Genomic DNA, 25,809 nt, shown 5'->3' with positions numbered 1-25,809 from the left:
GATTTAATTTTTTCAATTAATTTTTTCTTGGTCTTCCCAGTTTATTTGATTTTCCTGTTTTTAGCACACCCCTAGGAAGAGGTGATCCCATTCCCGCCAGATAAATATCTGCTGCACTTGTGGGTGACGTGGAGGCTAAATGGTGGCAGTTAGGTCCTAGATATTTTTGTTTCCAAGATATTTATATACCACACGTTTCCATCACTGAGCCGACGTGGACTTGTATTCTTCGTTAAAGTCCTCGCCTATTCCTTAAACTACCAAACTGCCATCCTAGTGATTGACATTTTTTCCAACGTCAAACCACCATTCATTGACAGAAATAATTATTTTATAGTGTTTATTAAAAAAATAACGTTTTTAATTTTATTACTGACGTTCTGTTTGAAACGAACCCTCATGATTTCATTAAAGAAAGGTTTTTATTTCCAAAATATGTATGATATTATAAATATTTAGTGACACATGATGTTGTATAACATTGTCATGTGTTAGGCTAAAAAAAATCCTTCTACCACAGATAAATAAGCAAGAACTTACTATTTTCTCTTTTATAATAAAAGTGGCCATATTATCAAGTTATTAAGATTAAAAAAAACATGGTATTATACCTTCTTAATTTATTGAATTTAAGGATGTTAATAATTTTAATTATCAAACAATAAAATCTAAATAAAAAAATATTTTTTTCACAAAAGAAATTGATGAAAATATATAAATTAATTTCCTATAAATGTACAAGTAACTTTTATTTATTCATGAATTATACAATAGAAAAATTCATCAATGTATAAATAACAATACATTTGACGTTATTTGTGCATGATTATGAGACAAAGTTAAAAAGGTTCCCTTTAAATATATCAAAATAAACAGAAATTGAACAATAAATTTGATAATAATAGTACAGAAAAAAAATGTTTTAAGATTAAAGTTGTCTTGTAAGGTTAAAATGAATATTTAAAAAAAAATAGAAAGAAACATTTAAGGAAAGAGAAATCGATGGCATTTTAGGAAATGAAGGGAACGAAGAGGGCCATTGTGAGTAGCGAAGTAGCAATAACACAAATATCTCGAGTAGCAGAAGAGAAGCACCGAGACTCCACTTGCACGCTTCAGTTCAATTCAACTTCCGGTTCCAATCCTCACAGCAAGAGTCTTTTCCTTTTCTCTGATCTTTCTTCTTTCGTTTTTCCACGCACACAGAGGGAGAGTGAGGGGGAGACAGAGACCATGTCAAAACCTCAAGAAGAAAGGGATGAGGAAGAAGAAGAGTTGCAAAGCTCTGGTAAAAGGCTGAAATGCGCCAAATCCTTCAAAGAAAAAGGGGAGGAGGAGGAGGAGGAAGAAGAAGAGGAAGAATTGGAAAGAGAGGTCTCATTAACGGAGGACACAAGAGGAGGGTTGTTTTTCTACCCAACGAATCCCACATCTTTTGTAGTTTCGGATGCTTTAGAGCTTGATTTTCCTATCATTTATGTCAACAAGGTCTTCCAGAACTTCACTGGCTATCAAGCTCACGAGGTCCTCGGTCATAACTGGTACTTTTTTTAATTATTCTTTCATTTTTCATTTTACGTTTTACGTTTTTCAATACCTCCTACTCTTTTCTTTCTTTCTTCTGTTTTTTTTACTTGAAACAAAGAAAAAAGAATATTTTAAATTCCAATTACTTTGTTCGTTTTATTTCAATGTCGGTACTCTTGTTTGGTTGGTAGAACAATGGGGAAATTATGTGATTTCGTTTTGAATGATGACGCTGGGCCTATTACCATTGTTGCTGTTGATTTCTAGCTTGTTTGGCTGGCGAGGAAAAAAAATTAAGGATAGGTAAAAAAAACAGTCTATTTTTCTACAAGTGATTTTGATTCCGATAAAGAGGAAGAATGGAATAATGGCCCGAGACATTTTTTTATTTTTTTTTACTGGGACGAGGAGATGGGATCATCTTAAACTCCTTTTGTCATAGGTCAATGGAAGGAAGAAAATTTAGAAGAACGAGGTTACTCGTGAGATGTTCTTTTTTTTTTTTAAACTTAGGATTCTTGAAAAGGTTATGTTGCCTGATTGTTATGTTGTGAGCAAGAGACAGTTTTAAGTTTTAATGATTTACTTATTGTTGAGGTGCGACTTCATAGCTCTTGCTTATAATTTTTGTGCTTCTGGAGATTGTTTGGTGGTCTTAGAGAGCTAGGGGCAATGGGATGCTGTTTAAATAGAAAAGGATAGGCTTCAAAGTTTGGTTACTCGTATTCAGAATTAAGTTGTTGGTTTTCTGAGGTGGTCCTCTTGGCACCTTATTTGACGAATTCTCATCTTGCTGATTTTGTTTTTCCCTGGTTTAATTAAACTTGTTGATCACTTGGAAGGAGTAGTATACTGAGTTTTGGTTGGCCACTGTGATCCCTCTTGGCTTTCTTTTGTGATTTGCACCACGTATGGCTGATATCCTGACTATGTTTTCCAATTCCGATGTTCATTTGCAACGGATATCTACCAGTTAGCCCGCCTTTTAAGTGCAGCTATTCAGGTTTTGTTTGTGTTTTTGCTTAGAGTTTTTATATTTGATTAGTTTTCCATGAACGTTTTTTAAGGTGCAGTTTCAATGTTCAATATTTTTGCTTCCGTGATTTTTTCGTACTGAGATTTTTCGACGGGGTAAGGGATCGATATTGACTGCTTTGGAAATTATTTCTTTTCAGTCGGTTCTTACAATACAGGGATCCTCGTGCTCAAAGAAGGCATCCTTTAGTAGATCCTGTTGTTGTTTCTGAAATCAGAAGATGTCTTGAGCAAGGGATGGAATTCCAAGGTGAACTTCTAAACTTTAGGAAGGATGGTACTCCACTGGTGAACAGGCTCAGACTTGTACCTATACACGATGATGATGGAATTATCACACAGGTAATAGGTATTCAGGTATTTTCTGAAGCCAAAATAGATCTGAACCATGTATCATATCCAGTCTTCAAAGAGACTTGCAACCAGCTGTCTGATCAATCAGCTAATTATTCTCTTCCGCGTGGACAATCAACATTCACTGGGCATCCAGAAATATGTGGAATACTTCAGCTGTCTGATGAAGTATTGGCTCATAACATTTTATCACGCTTGACGCCAAGGGATGTTGCATCCATTGGATCAGTATGCAGAAGAATCCGGCAATTAACAAAAAATGAACATGTAAGGAAGATGGTTTGTCAAAATGCATGGGGAAGAGAAGTCACTGGTGCATTGGAGCTGATGACTAAAAAGTTGGGCTGGGGGCGTCTGGCAAGGGAACTAACTACGCTTGAGGCTGTGTGCTGGAGGAAACTGACAGTTGGAGGAGCTGTTGAGCCTTCACGCTGCAATTTCAGTGCATGTGCAGTAGGAAATAGACTTGTATTGTTTGGAGGGGAAGGGGTAAACATGCAGCCATTGGATGACACGTTTGTTCTCAATCTGGATGCTGCAAATCCAGAGTGGCAGCGTATTAGTGTGAAATCATCCCCACCAGGGCGCTGGGGCCACACTCTTTCTTGCCTCAATGGTTCCTGGTTGGTGGTTTTTGGAGGATGTGGTAGGCAAGGGTTGCTCAATGATGTTTTTGTCCTGGACTTGGATGCCAAACAGCCTACTTGGAAGGAAGTTTCTGGCGGAACTCCCCCTCTACCTAGATCATGGCATAGCTCTTGCACCATAGAAGGTTCTAAGCTGGTTGTCTCTGGCGGATGTACAGATGCTGGGGTACTTCTCAGTGACACCTACATGTTGGATCTCACTACAGACAAGCCGATGTGGAGAGAGATCCCAACTTCCTGGGCACCACCATCTCGATTAGGGCATTCACTCTCAGTTTATGATCGGACAAAAATTCTTATGTTTGGTGGACTTGCCAACAGTGGACACGTACGACTGAGATCAGGCGAGGCCTACACCATTGACTTGGAGGATGAAGAACCACAATGGAGGCAACTGGAGTACAGTGCATTAACAGGCATTGGGAGCCAGAGTTCTGTTGTCCCCCCTCCCAGACTAGATCATGTTGCTGTTAGCATGCCCTGTGGAAGGATTATAATCTTTGGTGGGTCTAATGCTGGGCTGCACTCTCCTTCTCAGCTTTTCCTGATGGATCCTGCTCAGGAGAAACCATCATGGAGGATTCTCAATGTTCCTGGTCAACCACCAAAGTTTGCCTGGGGTCATAGCACCTGTGTGGTTGGAGGGACTAGGGTCCTCGTACTGGGGGGGCACACTGGGGAGGAATGGATACTAAACGAATTGCATGAGTTGTGCTTAGCAAGCAGGCAAGACTCAGAACCATGATTAAACAATGAGCTGTCCATATTACGATTGACACAAGTTTTGCACCAGCCACTCCGGAAAACTCTGTTTTATGACCCATGACATTTACAAGGTTCTTCCGCTCCATCACATCTTTCAGCATCACCGAATACCTGCCCCATGCTTTTTGCTCGTATTTGTACTGTAAGTATGAAGACCACAACAATAGTCTATTTTGTGTAAACGTCTTACACAAATTCACGTTTTGCTTCTTGTGGTTGCAATCATATAGTACTCACGCATAATGACTTGTACTAGAAATTGAATGCTGGACGTAACGGGTTGTTAGCTGGTTTTGCATTATGTGCGTTTGACCATTCCTTTTCCTTTTTTTCTATTGCATGAGCATGCTGGTGGTTGACTGGGAAGATTATTTTTCACCATTCCTTTCCCTCCATGTACAAAAGCACTTCTGTGTCCTGATTCGAGTAAAAAAAATATAATATGCATTATAATATAGCAAAATGCCCCCTGAGAACATTGATTTCAGGTCTTGTAGTAGATATTATTTAGAAATCTATTAAAATAATATTTTTTTGAAAGTGCAGTAGCATACCGCCATTTGGATTCATCGACCTTGATTTAGGTGATCCATTTAGTTTGCAGTAGTAAATTAGAATCATCATTATTATGATACCATTTCGCATAGTTCAAATAGAGTACAAGCATCCGTGGTTGCCAGATAGACGCTGGGTTCCTAGTATTTCTAATAACATTACACCTCCTTGAGTAGGGTGGAGCACCCTGTACAGAGGCACACATCTTCCATGGGAAGAGACTAGCTCTATCAAGCGTATGGCTTAGTTATCAAAATACAGCCCCCCACCTAAAGTTGAAGAGAAGATCTCCTTTCAGCTTCAGCACAGCAACCACCCGTGAAATCCTGCAGTTTAAATAGTATAAAGAATTAACACAACGAGGTTGTCAAATCTACAATGATGTTGAGGTGATTTACTTTGGTTTTTCATCAACTTGCATACCAATTTTGCAAGTTCTCTGCTTCATCAAAAAAGAGGAGAAAGGACAAAGTTATGCCGTATGCGTTTGTGTGTTTCAATTGAAGCTAAGGAGACGGAATTATCCTATAATTCACTTGTGTAAACTTGATGTAGGTCTTGCTTCAGACCAGAACCAGAAATATATCAGAAAGGAAAACACGAGTTATAAATGATGCAAGTTAACGAGATTAAGAATTACAACTGGAATCTTTATCTTTTTATTAATCCAAGAACGCTGCTGGGCATAAATCATGGTAAAATTTCAGCAATCAACAGCTCTGAGACAATTAAACTAGTCATGCGACCATACATTCTTTCTAACTTATAACTTGAATGTTCCAAGGGATCTGCACATTCTGAATTGAGAAGTAACCTTTTGATGCACTAAAGTTGCCTCCACAGAATGTTCACAGGAGACAAATTGCCTTTACTGCAGTTGCTACGGAGAGCATGTATATTTTGTTGATTCACTGTAAGTATGCATGCCTCCAAGACTTCACGAAGTACAAATTGCTACAAACTCCCAGGAATCCAACGACAGACCCTATTGTCAAACCTTAATAGAACCAATGTGCTTCCTGCTCGTCATTAATCTTGTACTTGATTCGTTCTTGACCTTCAGAGGTTGAGTCAACTCCTGGGCAACTCTTTAGCGGAGGTCCACAAAGTCCATTGTTGCCTATATAGATGGATTTATCATCCAAGGTTTGAAGTTGGTTCCCAAATGGAATATGACCTGATAGGTTATTAAATGACAAGTTCAAGTAACTTAAATAGTTCAAAGAAGAAATGCTAGGGGGAATTGACCCTGACAACTTGTTTCAAGACAAATCAAGAGATTCCATCATTTTCAAATTGCCAATGTTCGAAAGGGATTCTGCCCTGCAACTTGTTTCTAGACAAATCCAGATTTTGAAGCCCTCCAAGACTTATCATCTCTTTTGGAATCTCTCCAAACAAATTGTTGCTGGAAATGTCAATGGAAAAGAGAAATTCAAGTGTCTTGGTATATCAAGCTCCCTCCCTTTCAATGAAACCACAGCATTCTCGTTATATTCTCCTGTATAAAGCCAGTGTTCAGCTATTCTAGCCTCTCCAATCGTAGCAGAAAAATTGCTGAAACAGTGAGGAATGGTTCCACTGATCCTATTCCTCGCCAAGTTCAGCACTCGAAGTTGAGAGAGGTGGCAAAGCTCTAGAGGAATCTCGCCATCAAACTCGTTAGAATGAATGATTAGTATTTCCAGAGAGAAGAAGGAATAGGGCCAGTAAATGCATTCTCACCTAGATCGAGGGTTTCCAAGTATCTCGGCTTCATCAATAATGCAAGGAGCTATCCCTGAAAACTGTTTCTTTGCAAATGTAAAGATCAGAGAATTTGTACAGAACCCAAAGAACTAGCAATAAGGCCACTCAGATTGTTATATGAAAAATCTATCACCTCCAGACTACTGAACTATTTCTAACACCCAGGAAGTCTCCCAGAGAGCTGATTTTTGGAGAGATCAAGAATCTGCAAGTCCTTCATCTTGCATATAGAAAATGGAATACTTCCATTCAACTTTTTGCCAAAGAGGCATAGTTCATGCAATATGGCGTCTTCAGGAATCGAACCAGACAAGAATTATTGGAAAGATCGAGCATGAACACACCAGGTGGGGTGGTTGCTAAAGGCCCCTCAAATTTGTTGCCCATCAAATGTATGTTCCTAACAATAGCAGAAGATTTTCTCAGCTTTGGTAGACCCCTTTCTAATATGATTGTAAGATAGATCAAGCCAGAAAATACTGGACGAATTTTTTTCAAACCAATCAGGGATGGTATCAAATATGCTTGCATTAGACATCTCTAAAAATCGAACATCCTTTTGAGTTTGAAGCCATTGTGGAAACTGAGGTCCCAATCTGCAAGATGACATTGCAATACCTTGAAGCTGAAATGGAGGCGCCCATGCTGGGCGAAAATCTATAACAAAAGAATTTGAAGACAAGCTCAGCTCCTTTAAACGCCTTAAGTTTGCAAAGTGAACTTCAGGTACCATGCCATCCAATGAGTTGTCATGGACATATAAAACCTCCAGATTTGAAAGCTGCCCAAGACTTATTGGAATGCTAACATTCAAATGATTACGACCGAGACTTAACTGTCTTAAGGATGACAGTCTTCCTAGTGACACTGGGGTCGGACCTTGAAACGAGTTTGATTCGAGATTGAGGTATTCTAGATGCTTAACCTGTCTAAGTTGATATGGCAAATAGTCAGTGAACTAATTTGATCCGAGATTCAACATCTTCAAACTAATATGAATGCATCCAGATGGGCTACACAGATTTGTCAGCATATTTTGTATTTCACCCTCAAGATTATTCCCATGTAGGTCAAGCCCTTCAAGGAATTTACAACTGCTAACCACACTAGGAATGGAGCCATTAAAATCATTTTTACTAAGATCAAGATGTTGAATGTTGCTGAAGTTAAACAACCAAGGAGGAATTGCAGAATCAAAGCCATTCTGACTAAGATCAAGCAATTCAAGAGATGTGAAATTAACTTTCAGAAATTGAGGAATGGTTGGGAGATGACAACTGGACAAGTGTAATTATAGCAGAGAAGGAAGCATATTTATGGAATGCAAACAGTTATTGTCCTTTGGAAGGTTTGAACCAGACAGGTCCAAGTATTTTAAGGAAGAAAGAGTATGTGTCCATTGAAAGTTGTCAGAAGTCAAGGAATTTGATGGAGCATAGAAAGCTGAAGAAATGCCAAGATCAAGATACTGCAAACTTGAATAGGTTTACAAGATGAATGGGAAGCTTTCCTACGAAACTCGCAGATGAAAGGTTTAGATATTTCAATTTTGTCAAGGAACATATAAAATCAAGAAGAGAAAACGTTCATGCTCAGGTCTAGAAACTCCAGATGCTTAAAATCAAGAAGAGAAGGGTTTATATCACCTTTCAAGTAAACGCTGCTATAATTTCCAGGATAGAAATCAAAATAGGGAATGTCTAGCTGAAACTGATTTCGAAGATCAAGCTTGACAACATTCCTATTAGTCTTGCAGCAAACCACTCCTATCCATGGCGACAATCGGTTTGAATGATCCATAAGACTTCCCTTGAACTGAGAAGCGCCTTAAGTTCATTTGGAATGCAGCTCACATTTGCAAAAGTGCTGCTACTGCCGCGACAATGCTCAAGTTTCCGAACAAAGATCACCACAGGAAAAAACAGGACATTGGTGGTCGCTGTTCCCATTGCTTCGCCTGAAGTTCAATAATTTTGAACAATTTACGTACCTTTTCACTGTTACCCCATCACTGATCCTATATTATCCATAATTCAAGAGGAACGGCCCCTGACTTTAAATAGTCAAAATCAATCCTCTTGGATCCTGCTGCTTTTCGTGAGCCCCATCATTCCATTAGTGAAGTCACTGTATTGATTGCATTCTAGTGAAGCAGCCAAGGTTGCAGACTCTGATCGTTGACTGTTTATTTGGTATGGATAGGATTGCATCAACGATTCATGGTTCTTCAGGTCATGGAAGACTGACCAGACAAGCTATGCATAAATCCTAAGCATTAATTTATTTGGTATGGCGTTTTTGCTCTAAATCTTCTTTCTAAGTTTCTAGGAAACATTGATCTCTATGAAAAATGTGTTAAAGGATGAAATTGTTTTCTCCAAACCACTGTTGTTTTTAAAAAAGAAAAAACAAATATTGAAATTTTCTGATAATTCAAAAACACACTTTCACAGATTCCCACGTAGAAAAAGACACAGTAGGCGATATACGGGGTTCGATTGTTTGAGCTTTGTGAAGTTAAAAAGTGTTGCTTGTTCATTGTAGTTGATGGATTTAGATGGAGAAACATTAGCAAACACTGAGTAGAAGGCAAATAAGACTGGTTAATTGACTTAATTCTGGAGTTTAGGATCGAAATTGAAAATTGGATTAAACGCTAGTCAAATCTCGTACTGAATATGATTATTATGTTAAAGAACACGAAGCAAATCCAATTATACGAAAAGAAATTCTATCATACAATGCATAGCGTACACTCTTGCATTGTTAGCGAGTACAAAAGGAATACGGATTCAGTTGTATCATCAACGTATAAATCTATCCTGGAATGTGCACAAGTAGTGTTTCATTCTTGTCAAACAGAGTACAATGAGAATGCCAAAGTAGAAAATCTAGCCTGCTATGTTTATGGGGGGGAAGAAAAGCCGTATAGTGTGCGCCACAATATCTATCATTTCCAGGCCACTGAATCAATCTCGTCCCTAGCTGACTTGTATAGCTCAAGCCTTTTAGCTATGGTTGCTCTCCTTTCCATGAGTTGTGGATCCGCGTCCAACATTGCACCAAGCCGCTCCTTCTGCAAGGAATCCAGGACCACGTCGTCACTTTTCATAGAATTCATTCCTCTCTAGACATAAAACAACAAGGACCTCACAACCCAGAGCTCCGAATGCCTTATCAAAAAGATTTGGGGTGCTGCTAAATTTGTTTTACTCTATTCCAGCTTAATTTACTCATCATTAATGGTGACATGGAGATGTTACAATTGTCATTTAAAAAAAGAAGAAGCGGGAATAACAAGTTTTGTAGGATTTATAAGCACCGCTTAATTAATTACCTTCCTTTCTATCTTTCCCCGGAAGCAATCAATCAAGCTTTTGGTCGAAGTAAGGAGGGTACAATAACCTAAGAAAAGCGATAAAATTCCATCCTAGTCTGATCATTAAACTGATGAGCTCAACCCAATGTAATCAAAAGCACAAACCATGACGAATCCATGGTGAAAAGAAATTTTCATGCACGAGGTAAAAATACTGGAAATAAGTAGAAGGGAAGTTCAGTGGCACCATTCACATTTTCTAAAGGTTAAGATATCATTTCTATTACATGTAATACATGAACTTAAACTAACACCATGTATGTATACAAACACGCATGCAGCACAAGTCACACCAACGTTGCAAATATCAATACAAAGTAAGTGTACCCCGATCTCTGATTTGACATAAGAAATCGACTAAAATGAAGAATTATCAGGTATTTTATGAGAAACACTTCTCCACTCACATAGAAATGGAATCCATTAATGGTTATAATGATGGGTTCCACTATCAAGTAAGAGAGGGGAGTTGTGCTCTTGGAGTACTTAATTATTTTTCAATGACCATATTTGAAGTCCTAAATGTCTTTTTGCTAGTGTTTCAGAATTCGCCAGATAATTGAATTAGGGAAGACAGTTAAAGAGTTTGAGATTGAAAACTGAATTTCTATATGTACATATGCAAGAAAAATTGGATAATTGTTCAAGTTCCAAGATTAACTGTGGAAAGGTCTGAAATCACCAAACGCTTCTCAAAACCAATCTAACTGATTTGAGGATCGAACTGGATCGGCAGCTTGATCAATTCCATGTTTCCCCGTTTGAACCGACACTAGTCAAGTTTTTATGACATTATAATCTTACTTCCCACAAGTACTAAAATTGGATCTACTATACTATAAAATAGAGGAAATGGACTTCGGCCTGATTAGATTTTCTAAAAGTGGTGAGAAGGTTAAAGTTTAATCCAACTCAATTAGGTATTTTTGAGAACACCGTGTAAACCATGTTCCAAACAATTCAAATTTGTTTTTTATTAAAATTTAATATATTTTGAATTGTTTTGATATGTTAATATTAAAAAATTTTAAAAAATAAAATAATATTATTAATATATATTTTAATATAAAAAATTATTAAAAAAACATCCACAACCCTACCCAACAGAAAGAAAACTAAATAACCGCCATACTAGGCTTGGTATGCACGAAAGTTTTTTGCATACAGATGTGGCCAGGATCAGAGAGCCACTCCTATCCAACCAGCCTTGCTAACTAACGGTTGGGCTAAAGTGTCAAATATTTTTATTTGACACTTTTCAGTTCTTTCTTTCTTTTAAATAGGTGTATCCTTCTTCATTTTGAACCACTCCTTGGACTTGTAAAACTATTCTTTCAAAGAGTTATTAATAACTTGTTGTGAAAGTCGCACTATAAATAATTAGGATTGGGTTAGAGAGAGCTTGAAAGAGAGTTCTTGTAAAAAGGTGTGGTCTTACCCTTGAAGAAGATTAAAAGAGTGAAATACAAATACCCAAGCCTACAACTTGGAGAGTGGACCAGACGGTTAGATTGAAGCCACTATAAAAATCAAGTTGTTCATATTCTTTCCCAGCTCTCCTTTATCTTCCAATCAAGTTATTTTGTGGTTGTGGTTGTGCTGTTGCTGTGGTTGTTGTTTGAAGAAAGTGTTGGCTATAGGGTTCATTTTCAAGAAAAAATAGTTTTAGTTTATCACCTAATCCACCCCTTCCCTCTTAGGTGCTCGGCGATTTCACTAAGCACAACTACTCATTTAAACTAGAGCCACCTATACGTCCTGAATTTTCGATTTTCCCTGGCTTGAAAAAACATAAGGCAGGTAAACATCAAGGAACGGAATTTCTAAATAGCTTTACCCCCTTCCTCCCAACTTGAGCGTAGAAGTTATTCAGAAGAGATCTCTTAGCCTCTCGAACCACAGCTTTTGGAATGGAGTTCCTTGTATCACAAACCATACCAATATAAGCACTGATATTGGATCCTGAAATAAAGTTTGTGATTTATCAGCAATCACGGTCCGTATGCTTTACTAGTATTTGATAATTACATCTCATTTTCTGAGAGAAGAAAAAAATTCAGAATCGAGCTTCTAGCAATACATGAACAAAACTATGCATACAGCTCTAGAATTTGCATGCAAGAAAGATCATAAACAGATTAGAAATACAGATGTTCTGATCCATAAGACTAACCTAATTGCTAAAATGAAGATCTTTAAACTAAGTGCATGGCAGTTTCCCTAAGAAAGAGGAAAAAAGGAGAGAAGGTGAAAACAATTCGAGAATTCTGTACCAATCTTCCTAAAATGATTATCATTGTAACAATCCACATTTGGGCCTGGTTGATTTGGGCTTGTGTTTGTGTTCTTCTCTGGTTCAGGGTGAAGCTTTCGGAAAAATTCCACAGTTAGATAACTAGAATCCACGTCAACCAGTCGTAGAACTGCTCTGCGGCTTTCATCAGGAAATATCTCCAAAGCTTCATTTGCAGCAGCAGCAATGTCAGATTGAAGGGTTGGGAATCGCTTCAGTTCCTGCAATGACCATGAAGTACCATTCGCTCAAAATAAAATACTTTCTTTTGATATTTGGCACCCTCAAATTCATCTATGAATGAAAACTCAAGCTTACATATGATCACGTGACTGCATTTAAATAGCAGGAAAATGTGGGATGTCATATAGTAGTTACTCCATACGATAACCCATCAGTGGTTCTCAACAGTCACCATTCAAATTCCATATTAACAATTGGCATTGCTGCCCTCAAATTGCGCGTAATAAATCTAAGCTATCTTCAAAAGGCATGCAAGCAATCTTCAAAAGGCATGCAAGCAATCCTCAAAACGAAACTAAGATAACAGCTATAACATTCAAATTCGAAAGTATAAGTCTTCCCTCAAATGGCACCCTCACATTTCAACTAGCCACTGAGATATTCTAATTTCTGGAAGAAATGGCTTCAAGGCAACATGCAACTCTCTTTAGACTGGCAGCTATTCAAGCATTTTGGCCATCCAAATAAAAGCATCATTTGCCGAATTTCAGCAAGCTAAAACTGACTGATCACTCCAGTGCATTCAAAGTACCCAAAATCAGGTCTGATTTAACTTGTTTATGTGACTTATCAAACACAGACCTACCCAATGTGCCTTGGGACTGAGTTTCATTTCACTACAATTTCAACATATTTCTTTGTAAATTTGTTCCAATGTCACATGAGCATCTCATAGTGAGTCAAATACCAATGCTGCACATGATGTGCAAGCACATAAAAGAGTTTAACTTATGTCCCTTGACATATATTTCTTTGTTATTGGTCCCTGGATTTAATTGACGATTTTCCAAAATAGGACATATAGTGAGTTCCCTTCACTTGTAAGAGAAAATAGCATTACCATTCCAAAATAAACCTTTTAATGTAGGATCAGAATTTATACCAAGGATGGGTTCAAAGACTTCTATACCAAAAAGAAAAAACTATAAGTGTTCGAACTTAGTACATGACTTCATTGGGCACTGTTAAAAAACAACGAAGACTATATTGTTTTATAAACAGTGAAATTATTACAGCGTGCACATCTGGTCACACAGAACAGATTTGAAATTCACTTACATGCAAAAAGTTGCTTGCAACTAAAGAATGCTCACCTCTGTTTCAGCTATTGACTTCCGGACAAGTTCCTTCAAAACAAAGCGCACCTAAGGAAGAGAGCATAACATAAATATTCATTTGTAAGGAATAGAAAGAAAAGATGCATTCAAGAAAAGCTGAATTTGTTCTCAAACAGGAAAAATCAAACAGATCATGCTTATATAACGGTGCATTTATGAGGTGTACTCTTGATATTAGCTCAAATTATGATTTTTGGTTAATGTAAAACAGTATTTAAAAAACCCACTCCTCTTTCCAAATAGACTCAGGTTTATTAGCCAAACTTTGATTCTAACTTCTAAGCCCATTTCTCAATTGCTTCTCCACTTCATTCTAATTATAAAGAAAATTTTCTTTCTACTCCAGGTATATAGCATGAACAAACAAACATCACCAACAGTGAAAGAAAGCTCATTCAAGTACTAATTCAAGCTTGACTAACCTACTAGGTTCAAAATGTCCTAAACTTGGTCAATCTCATTTGTAAATAATTTTTATGGCTCAAGTTAAAGTAACATAGTAGTGCAGTACAAGGGGAAATCAATCTAGTTGTACCTTAGCAATGCTGTGATATGGTGAAATCGTTACATGAATCAACAGTGAAGAAAAAGTTGACTTCTAAGAGAAACAGATATAAATGTGCCATTGACAGAAAATAAACTGCGCATATACCCATATCTTACCTGCAATATATATTTCAAAGAAAATATACAAATCTCTAAAGAGTGAGGAGGAAGGGAGAAAATTTTAAGCAAAACTATAAATTGCATGGTCAAATGCACGACACAATTCTAGAATCGTGTACAGCTGGGCCTGTATGTAAAGGAAACATAATTGTGACAAGTTAAAATTGGACAACTGAATAACATCATTTACTAAGGTATCTAAAATCCTCATAATTGTGATTTCTTACCCCTGAGATGAATAGGAACATTAGAGATTTGCTTGGTCTTCTCCGTAATGCGATCTGTTTCATCTGCAATCTCCTTGCGCACAGAAGCTACATGCATAAAGGAACCAACCAAATTAACAAGGATTTCGGCAGTGATCTGAAACCCTCCATGAACTGCGTCCCATAATTAATTTTCTATCAAAATCAGTAAGCTTCCTTTTGGGCGAATGAAGAAACTCGGCATATTAACCATCTAGGTGGTGATCAAGTGGTAAGGATTTGGAATCAAGGGGTTTGCTCCCTCTGTGGTCTCAGATTCGAGTTCTTGGTTGCTCATATGATGGCCACTAGAGGCTTACATGGTCGTTAACTTCAGGGCCCGTGGGATTAGTCGTGGTGCGCGCAAGCTGGTCCGGACACTCATATTAATCTAAAAAAAAAAAAGAAACTCGGCATATCCAGAGCCGTCTTCTATCTTATGAAGTTGCAATACCAGTGGCTCCTTGTAACAATTCCTGTGATACATAACCAACATAAGATTAGGTTGACGAATGTAATTAAAAATATTCTATTTCCTCTGTTTCTTTTAAATGTAAAAAAAAACATTGAAATCAAATGCAAATGCAAAATCAAAATCAAATCAAGTCGTCACTGAAAGTTTACAGAGTTTACCAGATCCACGAGGAAGGAAATCTCAGCCAACAACGCTTTCTAAGACTGAAGATTTTCCAGAACTCTGTATATTAACACAAAAAATACAAAAATTAATTACTCCTGCAAGAATTAAAATTAAAATTAAAAAGGCTACGAGAGAGAGGACCTGGCCACCAACAACAGCAACGGACAGAAGAGCTTCCCAGAGAGAGATGCCTTCACCGCCATAATCGCCGAGAACAGTGCAGGCTCTTTGGATTCTGTTTACCAGACCGATCAAGCTCCCCATTGTAGCCATTTTTTATTTATTTTCAACCAAAAAAAAAACAAAATGTATATTTTAGATCAGATGCAATGAGTGTGATTTTGTGCAAGAAAGAAAGACAAGAAATGTGAGAAAGATCGGTTTGAGGGTCCAAGCAAGAAAGGATGACAGGGGATGTTTGGATCAGCAGAAGAAATGGAGATTCTGTATTCGGCAAGAAGTAGATGGGGACGTGGAGTGTGAGAGAAAATGCTTAGTAAACAAACAAAACGATTGGAGACGGAGAAGGTTTAGGTTGCATCGCCATTACCACGCCAACTTAGCTTGCGCGTTTCCATTTGAATATTATACATCTTTTTCTATCAAAATATTTCTCCGTGGTAAAATTAAATTTTAATGATGTGCTTATATCCCGAACAAAGCTGGAGGGTGAATCATGCGAAATAACAAAGCTTGAGGGCTGTTAATGAAAAACACTACTGCTACTTCACTGTGAGGATAGAAGATCGATGTTGTCAGGTTAAACAGCCAGCGAAAAAAATAATAATAATTTGACTGTCTATTGGATGATATTTCCAATTGATTCTTAAATTCTAAAATCAAATCTATACATTTTCCCATCTCAACGTACTACTAATACCCTGATAGGTTCCTTAAGATGAAAAAACACTTTGCTAAACAAAATCTTTAAATTAGATTTTATTTTTTTAATAATATTACTTTGATGTGTATATTGGGCTTTCCTGTTATATTTTTAATATGCGACTCCTGACATGAGTTTACTATTGAGATAATCTTTTTGTCCATCGAAATTAATTATAAGATTTTATATATTAAAGAGTGTATGGATATAAAGCATTGTTATTATGACAATAATTATTTTTTAAATATTTTTTAAAATATATTAAAATAATATTTTTTTATTTTAAAAAATTATTTTTAATATTAGCAAATCAAAATAATTTCAAAATATATAAAAAAATTAAAAAAATTAATTTAAAAAACACTGTATAATTTAATAAATAAACATGAAAGAATCTACAGAGAAACATGTTGGAAAATCGATTCATAAATTTAATGGTGTGTATTTGATATGATGATATTTTTTATGGTTATTATTTGAAAAAAAAAAAAACATGCTTAAAAGAAGCTATAGATTGCAACTTTTTTGCATATCAAGATTTAAAGAAAAGAAATTAATTGGGGCTACGTAAAATTTAACCAGCTACTTATAAATTATAATTGAGCAAAATGCAATTTTAATAACACATCACCACGCTATAGCCAACAAGGACTGCTTTAGAACTACTACAGGTTCAAAAGAAACCAATCATGTGTTCACGAGTCAAATTCATGCAGAGTCATCAGAATCTACCCCGGAAGCTGTGAGATGTCTTTTGCTGCGGTAGAGAAATGTACTGGCATCGAGGATGCTTATGCTGCGTTACGTTTTTTTTTTCTTTTTTTTAAGGGTTATTTGCTAAAATTTATTTTTTTATTTTTAAATATATCTAAATAATTTTTTTAAAAAAATATTTTTAAAATTAATATATCAAAATAATCTAAAAATATTAAAAAAATAAAATTTTTATGATACACCATTTTAAATGCAATTCTAAACAATAGGATATAAAACTTTATCTGAGATGAACGAGTCCAAGACTTTGATCATGAGCAAGATTACTTTTTAGTTAACTTGAATTAATCATGTATTTATTTATTTTATTTTATTTTCTTAAAAAAATCCAAAATAATGTAGCTTCCAGCTCTAAAAAAAAGACATTTTTTTGTTTTATTTAGAAAAAAATGATACGGTAGAAACCCAGGTCAAGAAGTCATTGAATTGACTAATGCCGTCTAATATGAAGATAATAGATACTGTTGAGATGATACCGTCTAATATAAATAAAATTTGAATTTTTTTGAGATCATACCCCTCATAAATTTTTTTAAGATCTAAGCACCATGATGTAAAACCTTAAACAAATTCTTCCTACCAAGAAATTCATTCATCTACAATTGCAAGCATCTCACAACCCTACCTCTTCAATCAACGTTATCTTCAAATAAATTAACTCTTGTTGGGCTATATATTAAGGACTTTATCATGGCGCAGGTTCGATTCATATAACACACACACACACTAATTGTTTTTTAATCATGTTTCTTTGCATTTTTCATGTTTTCCATGAGCAATTATGTCCTTTCAATTAAAAAAAAAAAAACAGACAAACAAAAATATATTGTGTTTTTTCATTATAATTACAAAGCACGAGTATTTCAAGTCTAAGCCGCTCACTTATGCCTCGAGCACCGATTATGATTTTACCAAAGCATACTTTTTGACCAAGACGAGCTATTTTGAGAGATGATTCGAACAGAAAATAAAAGCGCGAGCTCAGTTATAGATTTATAAACAACAATAAACTATAGATGAATAACACAGCCACAAGATCTGAATTTGATCTGATTAAAACAATATTAACAAACCTGGACCGATAACAATCACACTAGCAGCCGAATACAAATAATAAACTGCAAAATGGTAGACCACATAAAACCCAATAAGCTACCTATACAGCCACACAACCACTGTTCACTCAAAATAAAAACCTGAAAAGGTTAGCCCAAAGTCACTATCTTCTTTTCCATCATTATGCTGATCTCTTAAAACAGAGGGAATAACAAGTCTATGTCAGATGCATACCGATTTCATCCTCCAGTAATTTTCTCTTCCTGAATGTACTTTCCTTGACAATTTCAGCGGAGCACAGGGTCATCGGCATGCCACAGTTACAATTATATAATCAATCACAGGAGAAGGGAAAAATATAGAATATAAAAAAGGACCAAGACCTATGCAGTTACTCCTTGCATCCTGGGGTGCGGATTATTGTCATTGAGTGCTGCGTGTCATCCCGCTACGTGATACGTTTCTGCACAAAATATGAGGATCTCTCTAAGACAAATAAATACTTAACCATCCCACTTCTCTTAAAATACTAATTTTTATGGCACTGTTTACCAGGTGGGATGATTGAAATCATAAAGTTAATTATCGTCCAGGAAAAAAAAAATTCCCTGTACTGACACCATCAGAAATTTAATCATAAACCACAAGATGCCAGATTCCTTTTGACATGGTCCTAGACAACCTTGTCAAGAATCAAACTGAAATACCCATCAACTAAGGGAGGATATCAGAAGGCTAGCAACCAGTTACTGTGTCTACCTCAAAATTCTACTCTGACAGTCCATGGTTTACTGTAAATTGAAACCAAGAAACACACACCAGCTATTTTCCTCTACTTAGGCACTCAATGCTCTAGATTTAATTTCTAAACAACAGTAAAGAACATAGGCAAATTCATAGTTCATTGTCCTCCATTTTAGTTGCTTCAAACTATATAAACAACAGGCCAGGATATTGTTGACTGGTAAAGGCCAATGTTTATTTAATTTTTGCAACTCATTTACATAAGTGCACACACATACACATGCATAAAATTGCAAGCAGTAGCGAATGGGACAGAAAACAAGAGGCAGGGAAGAAAGCTATTAAAAAATAGGCATAGATCTTGGTTTGGTTAAAATTTAGCCTCATTTCTTGATTTTCTAGGCATGCCATTGTGCAGAAAACAAAACTTAACTGTAATTCCTCAAGACACTCAACTAGATCTCAAGCTTAAATATTTGTTACTGTAAGAAATAAAGCATGACTCAAGCACATAGAAACTACAGGGCCTGCTGCTTGCCATTCAATCCCTATTTGCATGTTCTTATCACTTTTGACATGAATTTTCCCAGCATGCATTATTGAAAGGATGGATTGACATAAAATATGACTATCTACTATATTTTTTTAAAAAAAAAAAACATGTTAAGGCACTAAAACAAGATATTGAATGAAACAGAAATTTGAAAATTATTTTTCAAAAGGGAAAAAGTTTGAAACTTATAACACAGCTGCTAGCTCCTAGTTAAGGAAAAAAAGTAAACACCATCACAAATCACATTATGATACTCTAGTTTAGTCCAATGCATGGATCATTTTTTTAAAAAAAAGAAATTGAGCTCAGAGTCTAAAGCAAGTACCTCCCAGGAAGCATCTGAGTAGCACTTACAGGCCCTTTCGAATTACTAAACCGCTTTGCCCTATTCTCATGTTCTTTCTCTACACGCATGGCAGCAACCTCCTTCTCCATTACAGCTACTTCTCTTCTCATCTTCTTTGCCTCAACTTCCATTGCCTTGGTTAATGTCTCCACCTTCTTCGCTAACATCTGTAAAATCAACGATCATGACAAAATATTAAGCAGAAGCATAAACAACAAGAGAATAACACAGACAAGACAAAAATATCAACCTCAATTGCATCATCCTTATCTTTGAGGCTTTGATCTTTTTCATGACCAGCTTTCCTCAAAGCTACGACCTGTTTTTGCAGCAATTCATACAATATTCCAGGGACACTATCCTCTGTATCTGCCTGTGGGAATTCATTGGGCTTTTCATCCGAGTTTCCTTTCCATGGACTAGGTGTCTCTGTGTCCTTTGTTCCATCACGAGGTTGGTTGAATGAATGATTTTGGCCAGCCCCATTTAAGAGCAATTTACTGCTCCTGTCCAAGGATCTTGTGCCCCCATCAAACGACTTTGATGTTCCTTTAGCATGCTTCAGCACTGAAAGAGTGCTAGAGGACAAAGATCTTGACTGAGTTCTCTTGGACAAAAAGCCATTGGAGGTCAATTTTGAGATGTTATCAGCACCACCTAAGGACTGCCGACGAGAAGGCCCATTGCTTATACCCCTTCCCTCTGGCATACTACGATTATTACTTGAAGACCCTCTTAGGCTCTCTTCAAGCACTTTAAGACGCAGCTGATATTTCTCCTGAAAAAGGCCAAGAGCATAGCTTACTTCCAGAACAAGGAGATGAAACAAGACAAGCAGCAAAAAATCCTCAGCTGAAAAAAATCAAATCCTCACTTTCAACTGTGCTTCTGACTTTGCAGTCCTCTCTGTTATAGCAAGCTTGTCACGAAGTTGCTGCATTTCTCCCTGTCATAATAGTGTCATCTAACATTGGTGAGGATTGAAAAGTGCAAGGCATTTTACGAACAAAGAAACTTCCAAACAGAGCTTAAACAATAGAAAGAAACGAAACCAAGTTCAACAAAAACCTGCAAAAATCTTCGCTCTTCAAGCCATTGTTTTACAGGCATCACTTTGTCATTAGCATCTTTCCACTCATTTGCTACTACTGTGGCCACTCTGTTTGCTGTTACCTTTGCACGGGCCAATTCCCGGTCAAGAGTTTTTCTTTCCTCCTGCAAAACACAATAACAAGCAGGCCATATTTAGGGCAGCTTACAAAGCATGCCAACCAAGAGGCCCAGCAAAATTCTATTGAGCATTACATTCATCTCCTGAACTTTCCGCTGGTAGTCCCTCACAGCATTTGCTGCTGCACCACCAGCAAGAACAGCCTCTTCCAGTTCCCTTACAGTCTGAGTCAGTTTTTCAACCTCTGCTACCTTTTGTCTATGCATTTTGTCCAAGATTTTGTTTTCTTCCTGCAAGCACAAACAGTAGATAGTGCGTGCACATTTTATATACTAGGGATATCAAATATCCTTTCTCATTTTATACACTAAGGAAAACAAACACCCCTTCCAACAAATTCATAAAAGAAGAATGAAGATTATCATGCAAGCTTGCAATACCTGACAAATTTCTATCTGCTTCATTAACTCCTGGTTCTTATTTTGGAGATCATCCACCATGGAGGCCTTAGCCAAGGCAACTTGAACTGTTCTCTCAGCCTCGATTAAAGCTGCTTCTTTAGATTTTGTTAGACGATCCAATGCTTTGTTATCATCTTGAAGTTTTGCAATCTTAAAAGGAACCAACAGAACAAAGCAATGAAAAAAAATCATAAATCAACCAACATGTGTCCATGTTGACAAAGAATCACCATTATGCTCAAGGAAAAAATACCTCTTGGCGAGCCAGCTTAAGCTCAGCTTCCAGAGGTGCAAGAATGGCTTCAATTGGAGGCATATCATCATCCTTCTGAGCAGCATGAACTCTACGAAGAGTGGCTTCAGCAGCAAACTGAGCTGCCATAGAGGCCTTCTTCTCATCGTTGATTTTTTTTATTTCAAGATTCTGCAAAACAATATTAATTAAATTTATAATTAGTATCAAGAAAACAGTAAAAAAAAAAAGAATAGAGGAATTGAAAGAGATCCCAAGCAATACCTTGCTTTCTAGAAGTGATTCCATTAACTTGAGCTTCTCGTCCACCTTCGAGAGTTCATCAGTGAGCTACGACACAAAAGAACCCAATAAGATAAAATCGGATCAATTTGGAACACATAGACCGCTACTGAATCATTGAAAGGAAAAAAAATCCTGAACAAAAAAAAATTACAAAAGAAATTGGTCATGTCCATGTCCAGTTAAAAGAAAATCCCATATGACAAAAAAAAATTGCATGTAAGATAAATATATACAATAGACAGAACACCGAGGGACATTTGTGAGAACCAAAAACCTCAGACATCATTTCTCATGCGCATGAGTGTATTCAAGTCCCTTCCAAGCACAGTTCAGAAAACAGTTCTAAGAGATGAATGCAGAAATCTAGCAGTGAAAAACAATAGACATCAATGCTAGAAAAATGATGAAATTTATGAAAAACAATGTGAGTTAAAGAAATAGACGTGAGTTAAAGAAATACAACAGACAAAACATGAACTTTAACGGTCAAACCAGTTTCTAGGTCAGCTTTTTAGCAGTAGAAGTTGAATAATGAATGGAAATTAATTTATGAAAAGGAAAAGAAGAGGGAGAGGAGAGGGCGAGGGTAAACACAGACAACAGAATGGCCTCTGATAACAATCGGTACCAATGCAATTTCCCCATTTAATTAATATAGCTTAACAGTATTATAAAATTACCAAGCAATTATGATATAATATCACCAAAATGAATTAGAAAAGGTTAGCATGCATGGCATATCATTCAAGGAAATGACCTTCTCACCGACTTGAAGGAACATAAGAACCTGAATAAAGAAAATAATATTTGACAAACAGCTATCAGGATCTACATTTCTCACAAGCTAAGCAAAATCGTAAACAAGATCATACGGGTAAAAAAATGCCATCTTCCATTAACTTCAAAGTTAACAGTTGCATCAAGAAAGCACTAGCATAATCAAACATTAATCAATATCTAAAATATTGCAATCAAATTAACTTCAAATAACGGAACAACTTCCAATGACAGTAAAAATCAACAACCAGTAACAAACAGATTGGCCAATTAGCAAAGTTAGTCCTTCAAAAAACAGTTTCAAAACTGAACCCAAACAACCTTAAACAACACTACAAATCACGGAGATAGAGAGTGGAGAAATGACCTCCTCGACAGCCTTCTCTCTAAGTCTCTCAGATAACCTCAACGCCTTGATCTCGGCTTGCGCTTCACCCAACTCTCTATCCTTATCTACACCAAAACAGCGAAGAATAAAGCCACCAATAAATAAATAGATATCATTATTAATGTAATCCAGCTCAAAAAACAGTAGATCGAACCACATTCACACCTCTAACTTCATTCTCAAGCCGATTAAGCTCCAGCTTAACCGGATCCGACCCATGAAGCAACGTCATGAACTCATTGTCTGCATCAAAGCTAGGCCTGACCGAAGCCCGCCTCCTCGACGAGCTCTTCGGCCCTTCCTTAAAAGATCCAGACACAGTTAGCGGCGTCGGCGTCGTGGCCGTACCTCCACCATTAACCTCGAGAACCGCCGTCCCCTCGCCGTAAACCCCCGCCATATCCTCCGATCTAATACTCGTGCCTACCTCCCGCCACTCACTTCCATATGCAGTAGCAAGATCCAAATGTTCTAGTAAAAAGAGATTTTTGTTTCAAATCTATAGCAGCTGCAGATATTTTCTAGAGAGAGGAAGGAAAGTGAAGTGTTTATGTGTTTCTCTCCAGTCTAATACTCGTGCCTACCTCCCGCCACTCACTTCCATATGCAGTAGCAAGATCCAAATGTACTAGTAAAAAGAGATTTTTGTTTCAAATCTATAGCAGCTGCAGATATTTTCTAGAGAGAGGAAGGAAAGTGAAGTGTTTATGTGTTTCTCTCCAGCGGCTCACATCTGGTAATTACTAAGACTGTAGAGATAAGTAGAGAGAGAAAGGGGGAAGGGAAAGAGAGGAGAGAGTTATTTCATTTATATTTATATTTATATTTTTTTGTATTTGTTTCTCTCTCTAGAGTGTGATGGGGCTGTGATTTAAATCTCGACGAGTAGATGTGTTTGTTGTTATTAAACAGTGATAAAGTGTGTGCTCTGTTTTGCGCTTTCTTGAGAAAAAGAGAGAGAGAGGGACGCTTTGCTGTTATCAGACAGGCTCTACTCATCAGTGTATGATAGGACAGTAAACTATGGGAAAACCTCATATCAGTACTCTAACTATGTGACATTTGCGTCTTCAGCCCTCGAACTTCCCATTTTTCCTATCCTATCCTCCATCCATGTGTATCATTCCTCAGTCATATCCTTCTCTAAAAATACTTTTTGATGGAATTAAATGGTTTACGGGGCTAGTCATGTCTTTTCCAACCAATTCCAGTGTTTTTCTGTTTTTAGAGTGGGAGTAGTTAAATATTGTTTTTAATTCAGGACAAGTTAAGGTAGATTTAAGACACCATTAGAGCAATTTTATGCTCTCAATATACATTTGTTCTTAAACATGATGAAGGAGAAGATGGTATTTAGGTGTCTACAGTTTTTTTAAAAAAATAGGCTCAAATGGAGAACATACGATCGGCACATGCACTCTTTAGTGTCGTCTCCAATTGTAACAGTAAAATGTTAAGATAGAGGAATTGTACCTAGATGAGGGACCAGTTTGATCAAATCTATAGTCGTGGACTTAATTTGTTAAAAATATATATAGCTGAAGACTGATCTGAGGTTTTTCTTTGTTCTTTTCCTGATTCATTTGTTTTTTTTTCCTCTCTCTCTTCATATGGTTTTGTTTTGTTTCGGGGTGAGGTTTTTGTTTTAGGGTAACTGTGCGGGGTGCGTGCTGCGCACATATTCTCTGGGGAGGGAAATCTAGGCAAATGGCAAGGTGTGCGCAATGAGCACAACCGCGCGTTTTAGTAGCATTTCCTATCCATGGGTTTTTTATTTTTGCCTTGCCTTGCCCACCGCTAGATTTTGGCATCCAAATTGAAAATGGTCGCGAGTTTCTATGGAAAGGATTTGAGTGGATTTGATCTTTCATTGACTTCTGAAAATAATCTAAGCTTTCCAGAATTATAAAACAAATAAAATTCAATGTATCGGAATTTTTTTTCTCCAGTATCATTTTAAATATTGTAGAAAATATTTCAATCAAAACAGTGGTTTACAGACATAAATTTTGAGAAATAGGAAAAAAAAAAGAGGAAAAAACACTATACTTGTTTATTTGTTGTTATATTGTTACCTTGGTGTTACAGCAGCTAGATAGAGTTAGAATAGATGATTAGCTTGCGGAATGCAGCGGATCTAGTCTCTTTTTTTTTCTCAAGGTAAGATTTTTTTTAGATATTACTTATGTATTTTATGGTAAAAAAATTAATTACTTAGATAATATTTTTAAATATTAGGATTATGTCGTATTATATATATATATATATATTAAAAAATAAATTAACCTATTAGATTTATGATTTATATTATAAAATCTCAACTTCAATTCAACATACCATTAAAGGGTAAAATTAAAAAAACAATAATATGGATCAACCTAAATTAAAATAAAATGTAAAATATAATTATTAATCAATAAAATATTAAATAATAAAATTAAAACAATCAATTAAAAACACAATAAAAAATAATTCAAATAAACATAGATTAATATATTATATTCATAATTATCATATTCATAATTTTAATAACAAGATTATATTCATAACTTTAATAACAAGATTGATATAATTATATAAAAAATACAATATTTAATTTTATCGAATGTAGTGTGAAAAGTTAAAATCAAAAGAAATGAGATAACCCCAATTAAAAAATAATTTTTTTATAAAATTAAATTTCTATATTTAATATTGAATTATATTTTTCAAAAAAAAAATAGAACAATAACCGGAGAGTGGCACTGAAAAGAAAAGAAAAGGTAGAGATAGGCAAAGTAATGTTTCAATAAACAGTACTTCATGAGCAGGGTATACAGTGACTAGTCAACTGAATTATAAATTTGAGAAAAAAAAATAAAAAATTGAAGAATAACACTGAAAAGAAAAGGAAAACAACTAA

At 36.2% G+C, this 25,809-nt stretch overlaps 3 protein-coding genes and 1 long non-coding RNA gene across 7 annotated transcripts; 1 reads left to right on the top strand and 3 right to left on the bottom strand.

The window, feature by feature from the left end:
- The first annotated feature begins 1,085 nt into the window (after positions 1-1,085).
- On the top strand, positions 1,086-4,655 carry LOC105125450 (adagio protein 3-like). The gene is made up of 2 exons (XM_011025904.1): positions 1,086-1,541; positions 2,703-4,655. Exons 1-2 carry the CDS (start codon positions 1,234-1,236, stop codon positions 4,306-4,308), a joined length of 1,914 nt encoding a protein of 637 aa, XP_011024206.1. The 5' UTR covers positions 1,086-1,233; the 3' UTR covers positions 4,309-4,655.
- A 325-nt stretch (positions 4,656-4,980) lies between these two features.
- On the bottom strand, positions 4,981-7,317 carry LOC105125447 (uncharacterized). 2 transcript variants are annotated; one of them, XR_842242.1, is made up of 4 exons: positions 7,113-7,316; positions 6,609-7,032; positions 5,698-6,519; positions 4,981-5,209 (listed from the first exon to the last, which is right to left on the bottom strand). It is a non-coding gene; the product is annotated as an uncharacterized LOC105125447 (long non-coding RNA). The 2 variants fall into 2 exon arrangements; XR_842239.1 differs by having other exon boundaries at positions 5,698-7,032; positions 7,113-7,317.
- Positions 7,318-12,086: 4,769 nt separating this feature from the next.
- Positions 12,087-15,867, bottom strand: LOC105125435 (dynamin-related protein 1C). 2 transcript variants are annotated; one of them, XM_011025876.1, is made up of 5 exons: positions 15,358-15,867; positions 15,210-15,273; positions 14,559-14,645; positions 13,642-13,692; positions 12,087-12,525 (listed from the first exon to the last, which is right to left on the bottom strand). In XM_011025876.1, exons 3-5 carry the CDS (start codon positions 14,619-14,621, stop codon positions 12,232-12,234), a joined length of 408 nt encoding a protein of 135 aa, XP_011024178.1. In that variant the 5' UTR covers positions 14,622-14,645; positions 15,210-15,273; positions 15,358-15,867; the 3' UTR covers positions 12,087-12,231. The 2 variants fall into 2 exon arrangements, 1 of the variants encoding a protein (XP_011024178.1); XR_842237.1 differs by lacking the exons at positions 12,087-12,525; positions 13,642-13,692; positions 14,559-14,645 and adding an exon at positions 15,002-15,052 and having other exon boundaries at positions 15,358-15,861.
- Positions 15,868-17,858: 1,991 nt separating this feature from the next.
- Positions 17,859-23,861, bottom strand: LOC105125424 (microtubule-associated protein 70-2-like). Of its 2 annotated transcripts, XM_011025864.1 has the most exons (12): positions 23,492-23,861; positions 23,073-23,334; positions 22,887-22,972; positions 21,722-21,787; positions 21,458-21,628; positions 21,184-21,354; positions 20,878-21,033; positions 20,641-20,787; positions 20,447-20,518; positions 19,823-20,350; positions 19,552-19,739; positions 17,859-18,392 (listed from the first exon to the last, which is right to left on the bottom strand). In XM_011025864.1, exons 2-12 carry the CDS (start codon positions 23,305-23,307, stop codon positions 18,353-18,355), a joined length of 1,860 nt encoding a protein of 619 aa, XP_011024166.1. In that variant the 5' UTR covers positions 23,308-23,334; positions 23,492-23,861; the 3' UTR covers positions 17,859-18,352. The 2 variants fall into 2 exon arrangements, with proteins under 2 accessions (XP_011024166.1, XP_011024158.1); XM_011025856.1 differs by lacking the exon at positions 23,492-23,861 and having other exon boundaries at positions 23,073-23,485.
- Between the last annotated feature and the right edge of the window lie 1,948 nt (positions 23,862-25,809).

Source organism: Populus euphratica, unplaced genomic scaffold (assembly GCF_000495115.2).
Source record: "Populus euphratica unplaced genomic scaffold, PopEup_1.0 scaffold1.1, whole genome shotgun sequence".
Classification (NCBI taxonomy): Eukaryota; Viridiplantae; Streptophyta; class Magnoliopsida; order Malpighiales; family Salicaceae; genus Populus; species Populus euphratica.
Note: the sequence above shows the minus strand (reverse complement) of the source record. Positions and strands in the feature narration are given on the sequence as shown.

Bases quoted from the DNA above. Each gene is read 5' to 3' on its own strand.
- LOC105125450 (XM_011025904.1), top strand. From the start codon at position 1,234: ATGTCAAAACCTCAAGAAGAAAGGGATGAGGAAGAAGAAGAGTTGCAA. The intron at 1,542-2,702 runs GTACTTTTTTTA...ATTTCTTTTCAG, and splicing joins GAGGTCCTCGGTCATAACTG to TCGGTTCTTACAATACAGGG.
- LOC105125435 (XM_011025876.1), bottom strand. From the start codon at position 14,621: ATGAAACAGATCGCATTACGGAGAAGACCAAGCAAATCTCTAATGTTC. The intron at 13,693-14,558 runs GTAAGAAATCAC...TCTCTTCCTTAG, and splicing joins TGTTCCTATTCATCTCAGGG to GTGCGCTTTGTTTTGAAGGA. The intron at 12,526-13,641 runs GTGAGCATTCTT...TGGTCATTGCAG, and splicing joins AGTCAATAGCTGAAACAGAG to GAACTGAAGCGATTCCCAAC.
- LOC105125424 (XM_011025864.1), bottom strand. From the start codon at position 23,307: ATGGCGGGGGTTTACGGCGAGGGGACGGCGGTTCTCGAGGTTAATGGT. The intron at 21,034-21,183 runs GTATTGCAAGCT...TTGTGCTTGCAG, and splicing joins AGCAGATAGAAATTTGTCAG to GAAGAAAACAAAATCTTGGA. The intron at 20,351-20,446 runs GTGAGGATTTGA...GGCCTTTTTCAG, and splicing joins AGTCAGAAGCACAGTTGAAA to GAGAAATATCAGCTGCGTCT.